This window comes from Pinus tabuliformis, chromosome 6 (genome assembly GCF_031772625.1).
Source record: "Pinus tabuliformis cultivar Carrire ecotype Pingquan chromosome 6, CPIR1, whole genome shotgun sequence".
Lineage (NCBI taxonomy): Eukaryota > Viridiplantae > Streptophyta > Pinopsida > Pinales > Pinaceae > Pinus > Pinus tabuliformis.
In genome coordinates, this window is record NC_142292.1 from 1,053,120,846 (window position 1) to 1,053,138,984 (window position 18,139).

Genomic DNA, 18,139 nt, shown 5'->3' on the forward strand with positions numbered 1-18,139 from the left:
ATCCCAAACTTTGGGATGAGCATTTGTGTTATGTGCAGCATGCTTACAACCATGCAAAACATTCTTCTACTAAGAGATCTCCTTTTGAGACTTGTTTTGGTTTTATACCAAAGTCTCCCTTGGATTTTGTCTTTGGTAAAGACATAGCGATTGATGGACACAGTGATGTGGACAAAGCAACCAAGTTCATTGAACAAATCCAAGAAATTCACCAGGCAGTACAGGAACAGCTAGAAAGAAGCCAAGCAAAGTATAAGGCGCGACATGACAAGCATCGAGTTGAGCATAGTTTTCAAGTTGGTGATCAAGTCTGGTTGTATATCAGCAAAGAAAGACAGCAAGGGGAAGGTAAAAAGTTGAAACCAATTAGATATGGTCTTTTCAAAATACTTGATAAAATTGGTGAAAATGCTTTTCGCCTAGATCTACCAGGCTACATGCAAATCTACTCTGTTGTAAATGTTAAAAACTTGCGATTATATCAACCTTCATTGGTTGAAGATCCCACAGAGCAAGGTCAGCTACCTTCCATTGAAGATCTTTTGCCCGAGTATCTCAATGAGTTATAGGACACAGTTCTAGACAAGAGGATAAGAACTTCGCGACGAGGAAATGTTGAGTATATTCGAGTTGGACTCAAAGGTACAAATCCAAGTAAGGCACGATGGATAGAGATTAGAAAAGTGAAGGAACTTTATCCTCACTTACTCGATAACTAAAACCAACTTTTGGTGAACAAAAAGCTCCCAGTGGGGAGGAGTGATCCAAAATGGATTCAGTTTTACCTCGACATCAAAAGTCTTCAAATGCGGTTGAAAGTAGGCTCATGTTGAAGTGCTCGTTAATACGGAACCAATGGTGCAAACAACGTGTAAATCCGAGTCCGCATGAAGAAATTAGAGCCGATCAAAGATTTAGGTCAAAAAATCAATGCCTACATCAGCAGGACACGTGGCAACCCGGGAATGAGTCACAGGTTCTGGATGATGTCAGCAAAGAAGGAATGGCATATGTGTGATTGGTTCACACCATAGTCGTTGGATCATCCGATCAAAGGAAATCGACGCATATCGCATCGAGACATGCAAGCAGGTTATCTTTGAAAACGGACGCGATGAGGTTATTCAAAAGAAGTTAAACTTCTTTGAGTTCCGGCAAGGAAGCGGTAAATGGTTTCTCGCGTGCCTCAGGCTAGAAGTGGTTTTTCAGAAATGTACGCAATTCCACTCAGTGGTCGATACGTAGCATCCCGAAACAGCTTTTCTTGCGTGCTTTCAGAGAATTAACCGACATGCTAGTTGGAGCACGAGATTGCACGACAACCATCAGAAAAAGTAGGACAGATCGACGGTGCAGATCGTCCGGATTAGTTGACGAGCAGGACACGATAACCGTTGGATCACTTGGTATCGGGATTTGCACCAGGGAAAAGGCCAGACGGTCGGGGTCAACTCCACGCCTGCGGATTCTTTGGTTTATCCTCTGTTTTTAGTGTAATCGTATTATTCCGCGTTTATTGTAGTTTGTAACTAAACATGGTATATTAATACCATATCACCAAAAAAGTTGACAAATGGTGTTTTTGAACCATTCCAGGGGGTCTGGAGGTCATAGTGGCCAAGTACAGTCGAGTGTATACTCATTTTGACTCGAAAACTGGAGCTGAACACAGAGGTGAGATCCATTTGCGTGTTTGAGACTGTGTTTCTGAGCTCACACCTGTAACAGCAATTTGAAGACATAATAGAGAGGTCAGCACTAGAAGCGAAAGGACCAGGAGACGTAGCCAGGAATTCTGGTGAACTCCTTTATTAAATTTGGTTGTGTTGATGGCTTGAATGTGTTTTCTAATTGTTTAAGTGTTTATGTCATTCGCAATCTTTTCGATCCGTTGCACTAAGTAACATAGGCAACTTCACACATAGTCTATAATACCTATTTCAATATCGGATCAATGGAGATGCATGGTGGTGTGTTGTAGTGTGTTGGACTGCGTTGCGAAGTGGGAGTGCCTCACATCACAATGAGTACAAGTGGGGAGTGGCAAGTGCAGTGACACAGGTAGGAAGCAAGACGGTACAGGATAGCATAGCTGCAATCGAGGGTATCCAATAGTGTACAGGTGTAGGCCGCGATGTACAGTGGCATGTCCAGGAGTACTGGGATGATCGGTGGTATGCAGAGGCGTATGGTGCTGCACAACGAGGTCTTGGAGTGTTGCCTCCAAGGACACCCATCGACGAAGATATCGGGCATACCTTTGTGTGTAGCTCACCCAGGATCGATTGGGACACAGATGAGCGATACTTGAAGGTATCCGCCGGGACTCACACTCCTGACCCTCTTCTACGTCTTTTACAAGAACAAGCAATCTGGTTGTTGTCCTTTGACACTTTGGGCATGAGCAGCAGGGGACAGGGAGCTCACCCAAGATATTTGGATTACACATGGTGCGATAGAGGGGAGACTTCTCAGCATGGGCATCGAGTTGGTGCGCGAGTTGATAGTCATAGGTTGAGGGATGAGGTGATCACCGACAGGGATGGCATATCATTCGTCACTGATCCTATCCCTAGGGAGCTGGTCACAGGGGAGACATGTTTCACTCTTTCCACAGGGCATGTCGGGATCATGCATGAGCAGAGGATATCGTGTACGGCTGAGATAGTTGTCCAGTATGTATCTGGGTTCCCAACATTGTATCGACACATTCTCCAGGGGGCAGGTAGTTGAACCAATGGTGATGGTTGGCAAGAACAAGATGGATCCGCATGCACTGAGTCGATTGCGCGTATCAGATACCCATCTATTGGTTGCATTCAAGGGGTAGTTATTTAGCACATGTGGTTTCTAGTGGTCATCAGTGCTACACAGTGGCAGGCAGCGGACAGTTTAGCATGCCTCAAATTAGTTCATGATGTATGGAGCCTATATATGGGTGGCATGCAAGGACTAGAGATGAGGGCCAAAGGGATTCCATCGGTTGTCAAGGTTATGCCGCAGCAGGTCTACCTATGGGATGCAAGGATTCAATAGATCGATAGATCACTCGTGATGAGCGGAGTCGTTGCAGAGAGTGATATAGTTCTCTCTTGCCATGAGACATGGGGGTTCACAAAGGGTTTCATCATATTGGGAGGCAGACATTCTCTATTGTTGCACAGGTTCAGAGTTAGATTTGGATGGTTAGGCCTTGATGCCATGGAGATGCCCAGGCAGGATGTTTCTCGCCCCTTTCAGTATTCCACCATTGAGTTCCAGGAGAGGAGGATATTGTTGGCACACGATGGGGAGTATGACATAGTCAGAGTAGCGCAGTGTCAGCATGGTGGAACCACTCTGGGACTAGCAGGGAACTAGGGTGTCACAACTCTTCACAGCTCAATAACCTTTAGGGATGCACCAGCTACTACAGGGGAAGATCATACATATCTTCCATTTGGCTTTAGCGAGTCACTGATGGAGCAAGGGAATTCTGGTATTTGCACCAGGCAGGACAGTGTGTGGAGCAAGGGGAGCTTCGTGTTGGACAGGATGGCTTGGGATCCTGGTATTGAAGGATTCTTTCATATCAGGACAGTGTTGAGGTCAAGGACGATTCAATGGCACATCTAGGACCCTGGCACATGTAGCAGTGACAGTTGGGAGAAACAGTTAGAGAGGATGCTCGTTCAGGCATTGCTTAAGGACAAGCGATTTTTGGAGGGTTGAAAGAACTTGCAAGATGAGGATGCCACCTGGGAGGGTGAGCACATATTGGAGCACCCAACTTTGAGGTTGCTTGAGAACAAGCAACATTTGGGAGGGGAGGACTATCATGTCCCTTCTCAAACACATCTGTAATAGGGTGCTGCTACACAATTTTGCACAATTTTGGCAAAGGAAGAGAACCCATGATTTTCGACTTAGGGTCTTAAGAGGCAATTCGACTTAATTTGGTTACTAGTACAATGTGGGGGGCCACCCACATGGGAATTCGAATTGGCCCATTCGAATAGCTTGGAGGGAAAGTCGAATAGGTGGATGGAGGAGCCCACATGAGGCAAGGGAGGCCCAAGGAGTTATAAGGAGGGAGCAGCTCTCATTTTGGGATTCATTCATACATCTTGCAAACAAAATCACTTGACTGTTCACTCTGCTGTTTAGCTAAGTCAACCGGTTGTTTAGCCACGAATCTCTCAAGCGGGAGATTCAACCTCTACTTTGAGGACCATTCGTGCCCGCCCTAGAGAGGCAGTTCTACAAGGATTTCAGGAGTTCCGGGGCAATGACATAGCACCACCAACTAGCGCAAAGCAGGGAGTGCGTATTTCTGGGCAGCTAGAGAATACGCAGAGGGAGATAGAGGCCAGCAGAGATCAAATTGTTTGTTGGAGAGTTAGGGAGCTGAGATCAGTGTGGAAAAAGTCTGGAAAAAATCCCGATTTAATCCTAAAAACGCGATTTTTTGAACTAAATGATTTAATCCCCCGACTTTTTGGCGACTTTTTCACAAAGGAAAAAATCCCGATATTTTCCTTATACTCCCGATTTAATCGGGAGTCGACCCAAAAAGTCTTCCTCCCTTCCCAGGTCGCGGATAAAGAGGCCGCAAAGGTGAAAAAACTGTAAATTGAAGCTTCCATCTATGCATTTTCAAGTTATTGCGTTGTATTGTTTGTCATACTTCTTGCGAGCATAGCAGTCTCATTTGTAATCTGTTAGTTTTGAGGTTAAGATATGTTTTTGTTTTCCAAGGAAAAACAAATCTTTATACTTCATATTTCTAGTTAGAAAGCAAAGTATACATTGGCTAAGCCTCCAGGCTTTCAGTGATCCAGACTCTAACAGCCACTGCCCCTTCAAAAGATTACAAAAGTACCAAAAGGACAGGCATAGAACAGTCTTCCGTAGAAAGAACCCCACACCATCAAAAACATTGTTACAGTTGTTGAATGCTTCCAGAAGAAACAACAAAGAGGAGGTCATGAAGATCAAATAGCAACAGCCTGTCCAGTGCTCAAAAAAGAACCCATTTTCAGACAGGAACAAAGTACCTGTGAAATCTTGTGACAACAAAGATCCTTCCTGCAATGAGAGCATGTTTTGAAAGGGAATCTTCTTTAGTGGTGAACTCCCTGTAAATGTGGGCAAAGGTTATGTATTAGAAGTGGATTTTACCTCCAAGAGTTTTTGAATAATAGATGCTAAGGCTAGGTTAGTAATCTGACATCTACTGTTTTCTCAGAAAATAAGCAGCTTGGAGTCAACAAGCGTTAATTTTCACATCTACTGTGACACTCACTGTTAATTTTCATTGGACCTACCACCTGACACCTTATTACCCAAGCAGATTACAATCTACTGAATAAATGCATGACTTTTTTCTTAATACAATTAGCGGAAACAAAAATTAAAAGGGGAAGAGGATCTCAGTGACAGATTACTTGATGACTTTTAGATGACTCATGATATACATTTGTTATATTTTTTGTTGAGATTTTGACTCTTGAGAGTTGAGACTCAGACAGGACCCAAAATTCAGGAGTTGATTCACTATTTTGATATGTGATGTAGCATTAGACTTCATATACATATTATATATTAGCTTTCTTTACATGTTTATGTGGAAATGCATTTATTTGATGTTGTGGATACTCTAGATGTTCCGACTTTTTGCCGACTTTTTCAAAAAACTCCCGACTTTGACGAGTTTTTCAACTTTTGGACCCTTGCCGAATTAATCCCGACTTCGACTTTTTCCACATTGGCTGAGATAGCAGGAATAGACCAGCATTCTTGCTGAGTTTTATAGCCAGCATTCCAGCAGTTCGAATTGTTGGGCTAGAGGAAAGCGCAGAGGCCACTCAGCAGTTTTTCGTGGAACTTAGGAGCAGGTGTCGTAGGCCAAGGGCTCACCCGGGAAGTCAGGGATTGGATAGCAAGGGTCATCCCAACACTTTGGGAGCATTTCCAAGAGGATTTACAGGCAGTTTCCAGTAGGCCAAGTTTTGTAGTTGCAGCTGAGGTTGGGCTTCAAGGGGATCGAATTTCAAAAGTCTAAACCAGCTAAAATCCTTTCTGGGTTTTACTGGGTTTTTTACAAGGATCCCAAATATAAAGTTTCATAATTTTCTGAGCACTGAAGGTGGGGTTTTAAGCCGTATATTTGCAGCAGACAGTGTAGAATTGTTGGGGATTGAATAGTGCCTTTCGGGGTCGATTTTGGGAAGTCCAAATCGGGCCAAACCATTTCTGGGTTTTGTGCGTTTTGGCCAAAAAGTGTGTGGCTGAAGTTTCATCATTTTCTGAGCACCGGAGGAGTTTCTTGCAGTCCCTTTCCAGGCAGCAGTGAAGTTTTCTGGGCAGCACAGAGCATCACAGGAGCAGTGATTTCGAGCATTTGAGATCATTGTATTATCACCTGGGTTGTGTCACGCTTGCCATTGAGGCAAGCCTAGGTGCATTCCTACATACTATTGTACTTGCTCCATTGATTAATAAAATGGCTCAACTCGTTCTTAATTCTAGAGTTTCTATGAGCATTTGCTGATTGTTTAAAATTTTTGTGTTGCAAATCATTTTTGCTTTACATATCACTATTTATTTAAGTTTGGAACATTACATCCCATCCTGGAGCAAAAATGGGAAAGCATTTCCATGGATTTCATCACAAGATTGCCCCGAGTGGAGGGAAAGGATTGTATTTATGTGGTGGTGGATAGGCTCACGAAGTTTGCACACTTCTTCGCCATACCTTCCAAATATTCAGTAGCACAAGTGGCAGAGTTGTTCTTCAAAGAGGTATTCAGATTGCATGGGTTGTCGAAGACCATTGTGAGTGACAGGGATAGCAGGTTCATGGGAGGATTCTGGCAAGAGTTGTTCAAACTGGTTCAGATAGAGCTAACGCCTAATACTAGCTACCATTCGCAGACTAACGGACAAACCGAGATAGTCAACAAATGGCTAGAGGGCTATCTCAAAAACTATGTATTTGGCCAGCGGAAAGCATGGGTAAAGTGGTTACACCTAGGAGAGCATTGTTATAACACCACTTACCACATGTCAATTGGAATGACACCCTTCAAGGCCCTATATGGATATGAAGCTCCAAAATTTGTGGATCAGGTATTTGCGATAGCCAAGCTCCTCTGGCTAAGGATTGGATTTCGGAGAGCTAGGGCATACTACAGGTCCTCAAAAACAATTTGCAAATGGCTTAGAACCAACAAAAGGTCTATGCAAACAAGCATTGGGTAGAGTGTAGCTTTGAGGTTGGGGACCTGGTGTATCTTCATTTGCAGTCGTATAGCCAGTTATCGCTCAAAATGAAAGGGCCCGAGACACTGAAACCCAGATACTATGGGCCCTATAGGATTGTGAGGCGTGTAGGGGAGGTGGCCTCTGAGCTAGAGCTTCCATAGAGGTGTAAGAATCACAATGTTTTCCATGTCTCTTGCCTCAAGAAGGCCCTGGGATAGCATGTAGTCACTTCTACTGAGCTTCCACCACTAGATGAGGAAGGGGAGTTGATTTTAGTTCTGGAGGAAATTCTAGAGGTAAGGGAGCAGAAGTTGAGGAACAGGACTATAAAGGAGTACTTGGTGAAATGGAAAGATTTGCCAGTTGAAGATGCCACATGGGAAGAGGAACGGGTGCTCCAACATCCGAGACTAATGTTGCTTGAGGACAAAAAATGTTGGACAGAGAGGACTATAATGTCCCCATCCGCTTAGGAGACATAAGGGAGGGGATCTGCTAGCCTAATAAGGTTCCCGTAGGCTAAGGTAGGAAAAATTAATCAAGAGAACACGATTCACCTAGGAGAAAACATTGCAACAGCTAAAGTGGTGAAAAGGGGAATATGGGTCCTAGGCCAATGAAAAGTCACTTTAAAACTATATAGTGAGAAAACCCACAAAAGTGACTTTATTAAAAAAAAAATGGTAAAAAAGTGGCAAAAGTGGCGAATGAGTTACAAAAGAGGGAGAATGAGGAGTCCCTTCTCATTCTTGCATTTGTTCACTTGAGAAAAAGAAATTTTGGGAGCCCTTGAAGAAGAGTCTAGGATTTCTAGAAGCCCTCTTTGCTAGTTGCTAGTTTCGATGTTGAAACTATACACCCTAGCTAGTTTGGGAGCAAGATCACTCAAATTTCGCCATAGTGCTTAAACAGAGGAGAAGATATTAGCAGAAGAAGTTAGTGGTGTTATCAGTTGATTTTAAGAACTGACTTGTGTTATTCTATCTGTCTTATATAGGTTGAGGATACCCATTAAGCAAATGAATTCTTCGGCCCATTTGGAGGGTCAAATCACTAATATTGGGTGCTTCAATTGAGGTCGGGTTCAAGCTATTTGTTGGCTAAGTTTCATGTGGGTTGAGGGGTTGAGTTTCCACTGCAAAAAGGGGTTGAGCTTGTCCCCAAAGGGAGGCCATAATATATTCGTCAAAGCACCATTCATTTAGCAAAAAACCCAGCATATCATTCTAAGACAAAGCACATTGATGTTCAATATCATTGGATTCGTCAAGTGTTAGATGATGGGCTGCTACAGTTGGAGAAAATACACACTAAAGACAATCCAGCTGATATGTTAACAAAGATTTTGCCAAGGGATAAGCAAGAGCTTTGTAAAACCTTGGCTGGAGTAATGCAAACGTGATGAAAGGAATCTTGGGAAAGGATTAGTAGCAAGGAGAGAGAAACAATGTCAAAAATATTCACTCAAGCTTCTATTTGGTCTCAAGTAGGAGATTGTTAGGTGTGAGACCAAATCAAAGTAAAATAAAATATACAATATTTTGACCTTTTCATGCTTCTGGAATATTACGGAAGGAGTCAAGTGTGTTGTCTACACCCATGTTATTGGTAACCCATGGTATTGGGCCCATGGTATTGTAATAAAGTTTATTTTTACGAGTACAAAATAGGGGTGCGAGTAAGAAGCAAGTAAAATGTAATGGATCCATTGTTATTTTAATAAAAGCTCTAATCCTTTCTCTGTGTTTTTCCTCGAATGGGTTTTCCACCTAAATTATGTCTCTAGTAGAGTAATTTTATGAGTTAAATTGTTTTATTTGTATTCAGTTTATTTTTCTCTGCTGTCTTTTTTATTAACATATTGTTAGATACTTTATTGCAGGATCTAATGACAGATCTTGAAACTTCAAGTGAAGCGCCAGCCAACAGAAAAGACGTGTCAATTAGCATCATTAGTTTGATGGAATCATGGAAGTATTTGATTACCACTAACAAATATAGCTAAACTATAAAAAGAATATAAAATACCTATGAATGGTCATTCCAACAGAGATTGACAGTGACGAAATTCAATTATTTAGTAAGATACCTTTTTATATATCTCCTTTTATTTTTTCTTTAGTGAATGCACCTATATATTCTTCTGATCATAATGCATACAGTTTAGTTTCATTGCTAGTAAGACTATGCTTACCAATTAAGAGTCCCCTGTAGGAGAACCTGGGCTGATCAATTATTGTCCATGGAGCCATTGGAACTATGACTTTTCTACTTGTAAAGTTGAGAAAACATAGCTGGCTTAGCGTCTGCAAGATGCATATTGTAATAAATCCGTATAAATTTGAGAATCAAACTCACAACTTTGTGAATGCCAAATATTGCACAAAAATTTAGACCTAGGAAACATCGAGATTAAAAGAAACTTAACATTTGCAATTTGCAGTCTTTCATGCTTGATGGCTCTCAATGTCGATTAGAGTTTAGGACTTATTAATTAAAATATTTGCTAGAAGAAAAATATCTCTATTTCGGGACATACATAACTATTTTGTGTAGCTCATCATCTTACAATTTTCACTTTGAGCATAAATAGAATGTCAAAAAGCACATGGCTAAAAGATTACCTCGAGTCCATAAAGAGCACCATAAACATTTTTTGCCTGCACAAGTTATTCACTTAGATTGAGAATAAAGCCACAAGAATATATCCATGCATGCATGCAAATTAATCAAATAGGTCATGAGTTATCTCAGAATGAAACAAACATCTTGAGAGGAATTTGAATAGTTTGTATGTTCTCCCCTTTCCTACATGGTTCTGTCATATGTGGCATCTGAGAAGACGAGAAAAAATTTCTCACAGACAATTATATAGATACAAACGTAATGAGAACATGACCATAAGAAAAGGACATTATATGCCTTTTATACAGTAAGTTTCTTAAACATTTCTTTCTACTTGAATAGTTCTTCAATCTAAGAAATTTTCACTTGCATTCCCCCATTATTGCTTTGATTATGCTAGCTTTAACCATACCCTTCAAAATAATCCAAGCTATACAGGAGATGCTGATGGATTAATGAAAAAACTAATGAATGTGTTATGTGGCTTTGCAGAAACTTTAAGAACAAGTGTAATCACCTGCTTACTAAAATAAGACCAACTTTAGTTCAAAATATAATCTACATCTTGTGCTGATACTATTTGACTGTGTGAACAAGATGCCTCACATTTTAGACTCTTAGCGTATAATAAGCGTTGATTTTTGGGTAGCATCGGATGTGCTCTAGCTCCAAAATTTTATGGAGGGGCTAGAACACATGAGATCTCCAAGACCCAGAAATCGTTTGGTGAAATTCCATCTGAATTGTATTTTATTAAAATAATTAATATTTTTAATGGGGTTCCAAGTCTAAACTTAGGAAAATTAAAATATTAATGGGTATTAATGAAAATATGGGTGAGAAGCTTCTAAGAGATGAGGATCAAGTCTAATTTAATCTTAGCTGTTGATTAGAGATTAGATTACGGTCGTTGATTTCTCAACAGGAAAGGTATAAAAGGAGGCTTGGGGTCAGTTGGAGAATATACACACACAGAGCAGCGTTGAGCTACTTCGAAATTCTAGGACATGGTTTGCTGAGAATTTCGGAGTAAGTTTCTAGTGCAGAGAGGTGCAGTTCGGCAAACGGCCTTCAGTCCGAGGCCAAGAATACATAGCAAAGAGGCAGCACAGCACCAGCAAAAGACAGCGCAGCTCCAGAAGGGTGACACAGAGGCTAGAGGAGCTGACGCAGTGACTTAGTGGCAGCGCTGGGGTTTCTGTGAGGCAGATCGAGCAGCAATTCAGCAAATCGATTTCTAGGCTGGGAAGGCTCACTGGGAGGGTGATGCAGCTCCCAAAGGAGGTGACACAGTTCCAGCACAGAGCTTGGAGTAGCCATCGCTGCACAGCATTGGGGACAGCGCAATCACCTGTGGGGTTTGTTCATCCAGTGGCTGGATCTGCAAAAATATGTGTCTCCGGATAGAGGTACTTCTACCGGGTTTATTCTCTGTTGGGTGAGCCGGATTTGGCACCCTAGTTGTATTCAAAAATCTACTTAATAATAAAACCCTCATAGCTGGTGCACCGGTTTTCCCACACTCGGTTTTTCCGAGGACGTTTAGTCCAAAATAAGTGTGTCCTTTGTGTGGTTATCTCATTTATTTTTCAGTACTTGATCTGTATATTTGTGTAGGCTACAGTGTATTTGCATTAATATTTTCTGAATATTTCTGAAAATAACTTGTTAAATGAAGAACACAAGTAGGTAATGCAAATCAGTTTACTGCAGTATGATTTCTGACTTGTTCGATTTAGCAACTTTCACATGGTATTGAAGCGATTGCAGATCAAGGACGACTGAAGCCATCAGCGAAAGGATAGAGGAAAATCTGTGTGAAGACAGTTGTCCCGAGAGACAGCGCAGTTTTTGGCCAAGAGAGCAGAGGAGGGGTGACGCAGTCACCAATGGAGGCTCACGCAGAGCATGTCTCAGCCCGTTTGGGTGATGTTGTTGTTGCAGAGGGCAGCATAGTGGTTATTGGACCAACGCAGAGACTGTTGAATCTTGTTTCCGGTTGTCGTGGCTAGAGCTGCAACGCAGATTTCATCAGGAGTTGCTAGTGGGGTACTGATTCTGTTGGTGCAGAACAGTACCTAGTGGGGCAGAAGCAAAGTAGAGGGAATTAGTTCCTTAGAAGATTTCTTGCCAAGAAATCTAGATCCAATGTTGAACAGCAGCAAAGGGAGATCAAAGGGGTGGTTCGACAATGGTTGGCAGAAGGATTTTTGTAAAGGAAATCAAAATTCAGAGGGAGCTTGTTCCTTAGAGGATTTCTAGTGCCAAAGAAATCTAGAACCGGGTTTTGCTAGGGCAGCAGCGAAAGAGGGAGAAGAGAACCAGTTCGACATTCATTTGAGCAGAGATGGTCGTTAACAGACTGAGGGATCAGGACAGGTTGGATGGAGCATCCAACTTAGTCATCTGGAAGGCCAGGATCCTGGCAGTTTTGGATAAACATTGTATCAAGGATTATGCCTTCAAGACGGTTATTGTTCCGGTTGATGTTGATACTCTTAAGAAGTACAAGGAGGCTCAGGCAAAAGCAAAGTGCATGATCATGGATGGGGTCAAGGATCATGTGATCCCACATATTGCTGAGAAAGACACAGCACAGGAAATGTGGGAGGCCTTAACCACATTTTACGTGGGAACTTCCCTTCAATGGAAGATGTTGCTTGAGAGTCAGTTGAGACAGTTTCAGATTCAGATGGGAGAAGAAATTGATCCCTTCCTTCTCAGGTTGCAAAGGATCCGTGACCAGCTAACTTCCATAGGGTCTACACCAGATGCTGAATTTATGGTCAGGACTGCCCTGAATGCAGTCATTGATGACTGGAAAACCTTTGTCCAAAGCATCTTGGGCAGGGCTTCTCTTCCTAGTTGGGAGGAGATGCGGGCAGCTCTTCGACAGGAAGAGATCAGACGATTGACCAAGGCGGGAAGCAGCAGCAAAAGTGTCAAATCAAGAAGGAGGAAGAGGAGGATGTGACTCTCGCATCAGCAGGACAGCAAGGGCAGCAAAAACGAAAGAGGAAGGACATATCCAAAGTCATGTGCTTCAGATGTGGAGAAATGGGTCATTTCGCCACGCAGTGCCCTCAGAAGAAGCGCAAAGAAGAGAATTCTGACTCAAAAGTTGCACCAGCGCAAGCTGACAAAGAGGACGATGAGGATTGCGCCTGAGTGCTCATGCACCTCTAGAGAAGAGGTGGGGTGATATTGAGTTGTAGTCGGGAGGACTACATGGGGGGCAAGATCCTTGAGGTGCCCAAACTCTTGGATCAGATACGGCTACGGGAGCCCTTAATGGCAGTAGCAGAATGATGGGAGTCAGTTGGTGTGAAGGATGATGGAGCAACAGTGGCAGAGCTAGAGTGTCGAAGTCTGAAGCAGCACAGTGGAATGTTGCAGTAGTGCGGGAGGCACAGAGCAGATACAACAACAGTGCAATAGCATCAGAGGGTCAGCATAGATTAGCAGCAGAGGTAGCTTCAGTGTCTAGGGATATCCAGACTGACCAGCATGTCTGCTTTTGGGTGGATTTTTTCAGTTGCTTACTTCTCAACAATTGAGTTGCAGTGCAACAGTTAGCAGTGGCAGTGTTATGGGCAGCGTGATGCAGCATATTGAGAGGGAGTTGCAGTACAAATGCAGCAGTGGCAGTGTCATGGGCCGCAGTACAGAGTGCAGCAATGCAGTGGATGAAAGGCAACAAGTCAAGTATCAGCAGCGCAGAGGACCGATGTCATGGATCAATGTGATACTTCTGCTAGGAAGTATTGCTAAAGCACATTCCTCGTTGAGAGAGTGTTGATTTTTGGGTATCATTGGATGTGCTCTAGCTCCGAAATTTTGTGGAGGGGCTAGAACACATGAGATCTCCAAGACCAGAAATCATTTGGTGAAATTCCACCCAGATTGTATTTTATTAAAATAATTAATATTTTTAATGGATTTCCTAAGTCTAAACTTAGGAAAATTAAAATATTAATGGAAAGACCCAGAAATCGTTTGGTCAAATTCCACCCAAATTGTATTTTATTAAAATAATTAATATTTTTAATGGATTTCCTAAGTCTAAACTTAGGAAAATTAAAATATTAATGGAAATATGGATGACAAGCTTCTAAGAGATGAGGATCAAGTCTAATTCAATCTTAGCTGTTGATTAGAGATTAGATTATATCTGTTGATTTCTCAACAAGAAAAGATTAAAAGGAAGCTTGGGGTCAGTTGGAGAATACATGCAGAAAGAGCAACGCTTGAGCTAGTTAGAAATTATGGGGCGTGGTTCGCTGAGAATTTCGGAGTAAGTTTCTAGTGCAGAGAAGGGCAGTTCGGCAGACAGACTTCAGTCCAAGGCCGATAATACATAGCAAAGAGGCAACACAACACCAAGGAGAGATAGCGTAGCTCCAGAAGGGTGACGCAGAGGCTAGAGGAGCTAACGCATTCACTTAGTGGCAGCACTGGGGTTTTTGTGAGGCAGATCGAGCAGCAATTTAGCAAATCGATTTCTAAGCCAGAAAGGCTCACTGAGAGGGTGACACAACTCCTAGAGGAGGTGACGCAGTTCCAGCACAAAGCTTGGAGTAGCCATCGTTGCGCTGCACAACGCTGGGGACAACGCAGTCACCTGTGGGGTTTGTTCATCTAGTTATTGGATCCGCCAAAATATCTGTCTTCGGATAGAGGTACTTCTACTGAGTTTATTCTCTGTTGGGTGAGCCGAATTTGGCACCCTAGTTGTATTCAAAAACCTGCTTAATAATAAAACCCTCATATCTACTACACTGGTTTTCCCACACTGGGTTTATTCAGGGACGTTTAGTCCAAAAAAAGTGTCCTTTGTGTGGTTGTCTCATTTATTTTTCAGTACTTGATTTGTATATTGGTGTAGGTTGCAGTGTATTTGCATTAGTATTTTCTGAATATTTCTGAAAATAACTCGTTAAATGAAGAACACAAGTAGGTAATGCAAATCAGATTACTGCAGTAGAATTTTTGACTTGTTTGATTCAGAAATTTTCACAATAAGATCCTCATGCAAAAGTAAGAATAAATGGAGTAAAGACAGAATGGCCCAAGCAAGAGTTGTATTCTCTGTTTTAGAATGGCATAGCTATATTTTAATCATTACATGAACACAACAACAATTATGCAAAGATTATTACATAAAAGTAAACAAACACGAGAGCAAGTATTGAATTTTTATTGCATGTTTATGATTTCACTATTGTTGTCACTTAATATTTCCATTAGGAATATTACAACAATATCAGAGCATGATCTTGGCCAAGCTGTGGACCTTAAGCCAAATAATGACAAGACCAAAATAAAAAGCTAAGAAATTGTGAGATCCAAAGAAAAGTTAAAATCAAACAACATGGCAGTAACCTTGAATGAGGTGATTAGGATGCAATAAATGATGATTGATGTGGGGGGGCAGCTGATTCATACCACAATTCGGAATCAGGACCATTTTCAATTATACAATAAATCCATTATGCCCAAAATTATGGATAATGCATCAAGATGGCAAGACATGATTGCAACTGATGTGGAGTTATTGGCAGCAAATTGGAGGGCATACCAATCATTGGGACATGACATTCAGGCATCCCTCCTTTTGGCAATTCTATGAACTAAGAGACATGCACAAATCAATGAGAATTTAGTGGAATTATGCAAGGATGATGAGGAAGATCATGCCAAAAGATGAAAAAGTAGTTGAAGGGGCCACGATTGGCAAGGATACAGTTGAGCATACACCCGTTGATGAGATGTCGATAGTTGATGAGGTACCCAATGTAGCAAGTCCAAGTTCTTTTGTTCCTACTCATTGTACTCCATTTGATTAATTTAATAAAAAGGCTCAACGTTTTGGGTGTTATTTCTGGGGTAATATGGTCTTTTTGCATGTGTACAATTTTTATTGCATGTTTATGATTTCACTACTGTTATCACTTAAGATTTTCATTAGGAATATTACACATCCATGTTCGATGAGTCACAGTGGAGCACAGTATGTGTGATGAGCCATTTTCGGAGAGTCAGCCAGCTGCTCATGTTGAGCCCATGGTAGAGGAGGATGAGCAGGGCTAGTCATTGATGAGGGGCATATAGATATGCAGGATGCTTGTAGGGAGGTGATATTTGCAGACATTAGTCATCAAGAGGCACTGCGAAATGACAGGACAGTTTTGCAGGTGACAAATGAACTGGTGGAGCATGGAGTTTCCGGTCAGATGAGGGAGGCTCTTTTGGAGACGGTGGTGCATCCATCTTTGGGCCAACCCACTGATGAGGCATAGATAGATGCATAGGCAGCGGGCAAAGCTACAGTACTTCCAGGGAGTAGCCTTCTCCAGGAGTACATAGACAGGTCATGCAAAACAGTTTGGCCACTTGTACCCATTATAGGGAGAGAGGCAGGATTTTCTCGATGGATATTGTTGATTGTATAGATAAAGTCGTGTGAGATGGGCATGGTGCAGCTTAGGGGACTTGTTCCATGTACACCTGCCTACACATTCGGGATAGATTAGCGGGAGATCATGAGTTGGTATCCTATTGATGGAGCGTTTATTCAGAGACATAGTACATCAGGAGCCCTTAGATGTAAGGGATATTGCATGTTTCAGTTGGCAGAGGGATGTAGGCCAACAGTTCATCAGCGTACCATTTGCACTAGGCTTGCATCAGCATAGTCGAGTTGACCTTGGTCTATACCAAGGGTTGGACTGGCGAGAGATGATGAGTTGGTATTCTATTGGTGGAACAACGTTTATGGCTAGAACGGCGGTGAATTAGGGCCATGGGATATAGACAAAGATGATTGGTCAGAGTGGCATTGGGATCCAAGAGGATCTATTTATAGTAGGATGAGCGAGAGATTTGTTTGGGATCCAGGCATTTGGGGATCCGTTCATGATTGGTTAGCATGGAGGCATCGTATAGCACAATGGTTCATATGGGATCCTGGTATTAGTTTGCAGATGCCTCTACAGTGGACAGATTTGGATTGCTTTAGGGCAAGCAATATTAGAGCTAGAGGATTTGTCATGTATCCATTTTTATCTTCCTCTATAGTACAACCAGGGTGGATTTCCAGGGTATGTGATGACCAGGTCGCCGGAGCAGGATTACATCACCAGGGGTCCTGGGGGAGTTTTGAGGAGTTTCTATGAGGTCTGATGGCATTTGCTTGGTATATTCCATCATCCGCACAGTTTGCCTTTCATTCCGGTTCATTCCGACAACTTTCAAAAAACAAAGTTATTAATGGACTTGACTTAATTAAGTACGCTTAAGGTGGCATTCTACGAGGAATACTTGACAGAACACCTTAGTGTAATAGTTCGTTGGAACCGGAACGAGAAGATCTACAGGATGGGATAGTTAGAAGTGAGTTTGAATGGCCTGAGGAGGCATGGTGGCCAATTCACCATCTGCCCACATTAAAAAGATATTTTAATTCAATTAAAAAGAGGGAAACATGCTCAATGATTAAAATAATAATAAAATAGGAGGTTCTAGACGGTCCAAATCTATAAAAAGAGGAGGATATTGGATTGTTGACATTTTCTATTGATGAGGTTTGCAAAACCTAGTTCCCTACTGCCCTAGCGCCAGGACAGAAACCCTCGGGTACGTTGTTGAGTGTTGGACGAAAACCCAACTCTCCTTGAGGAGACTTCATCTAGGAGTTTCATCAATCTTCAGGGATATTGGAGTGAGAATCACTCAAGTCCTCAATTGGTGCTTCATCGTCTTTCAATTGATTCAGTGTAATGTTCCTTTTCTTGGTGTTCCTCACGACATGGTTAGGATGGACTTTCAGGGCTGGGGCAGACAGGTCACAGGTACAAGTTCACTTCATCAGCGGGCCCAGGCGCTTCTGGAGGTATTTCATGGGGTTTTGGGGAGTTTTTATGAGGTCCAATGGCATTCGCTTGGTATATTCCATGATCTGCATAGTTTACCTTTCGCTCTGTTGCATTCTGACAACTTTCAAAAAATTGAGTTATTAATGGGCCTGACTCAATTAAATACGCTTAAGGTGGCATTCCTGGAGGAATACTTGGCAAAACACCTTAGTGTAATAGCTCGTTGGAACCGGAACGAGATCTATAGGATGGGATGGATAGGAGTGATTTTCTGAGGCTTGAGGAAGCATGGTGGCCAATTTACCATTTTCCCACATTAAAAAGAATATTTTAATTAAGGGAAATGTGCTCAATGATTAAAATAATAATAAAATAGGAGCTTCTAGAGAGGTCCA

General features: G+C 42.1%; 1 protein-coding gene across 1 annotated transcript in view; it reads right to left on the minus strand.

The window, feature by feature from the left end:
• The window catches only part of HEXO3 (beta-hexosaminidase 3), a 315,121-nt gene that overhangs the window by 245,245 nt on the left and 51,737 nt on the right, over positions 1 to 18,139 (minus strand). The window contains exons 3-4 of the mRNA XM_089424925.1: positions 9,870 to 9,905; positions 9,440 to 9,551 (exon numbers count right to left, since the gene is read on the minus strand). Coding sequence (XP_089281051.1) covers positions 9,440 to 9,551; positions 9,870 to 9,905 — 148 coding nt within the window. The remainder of the gene's footprint in view (positions 1 to 9,439; positions 9,552 to 9,869; positions 9,906 to 18,139) is intronic.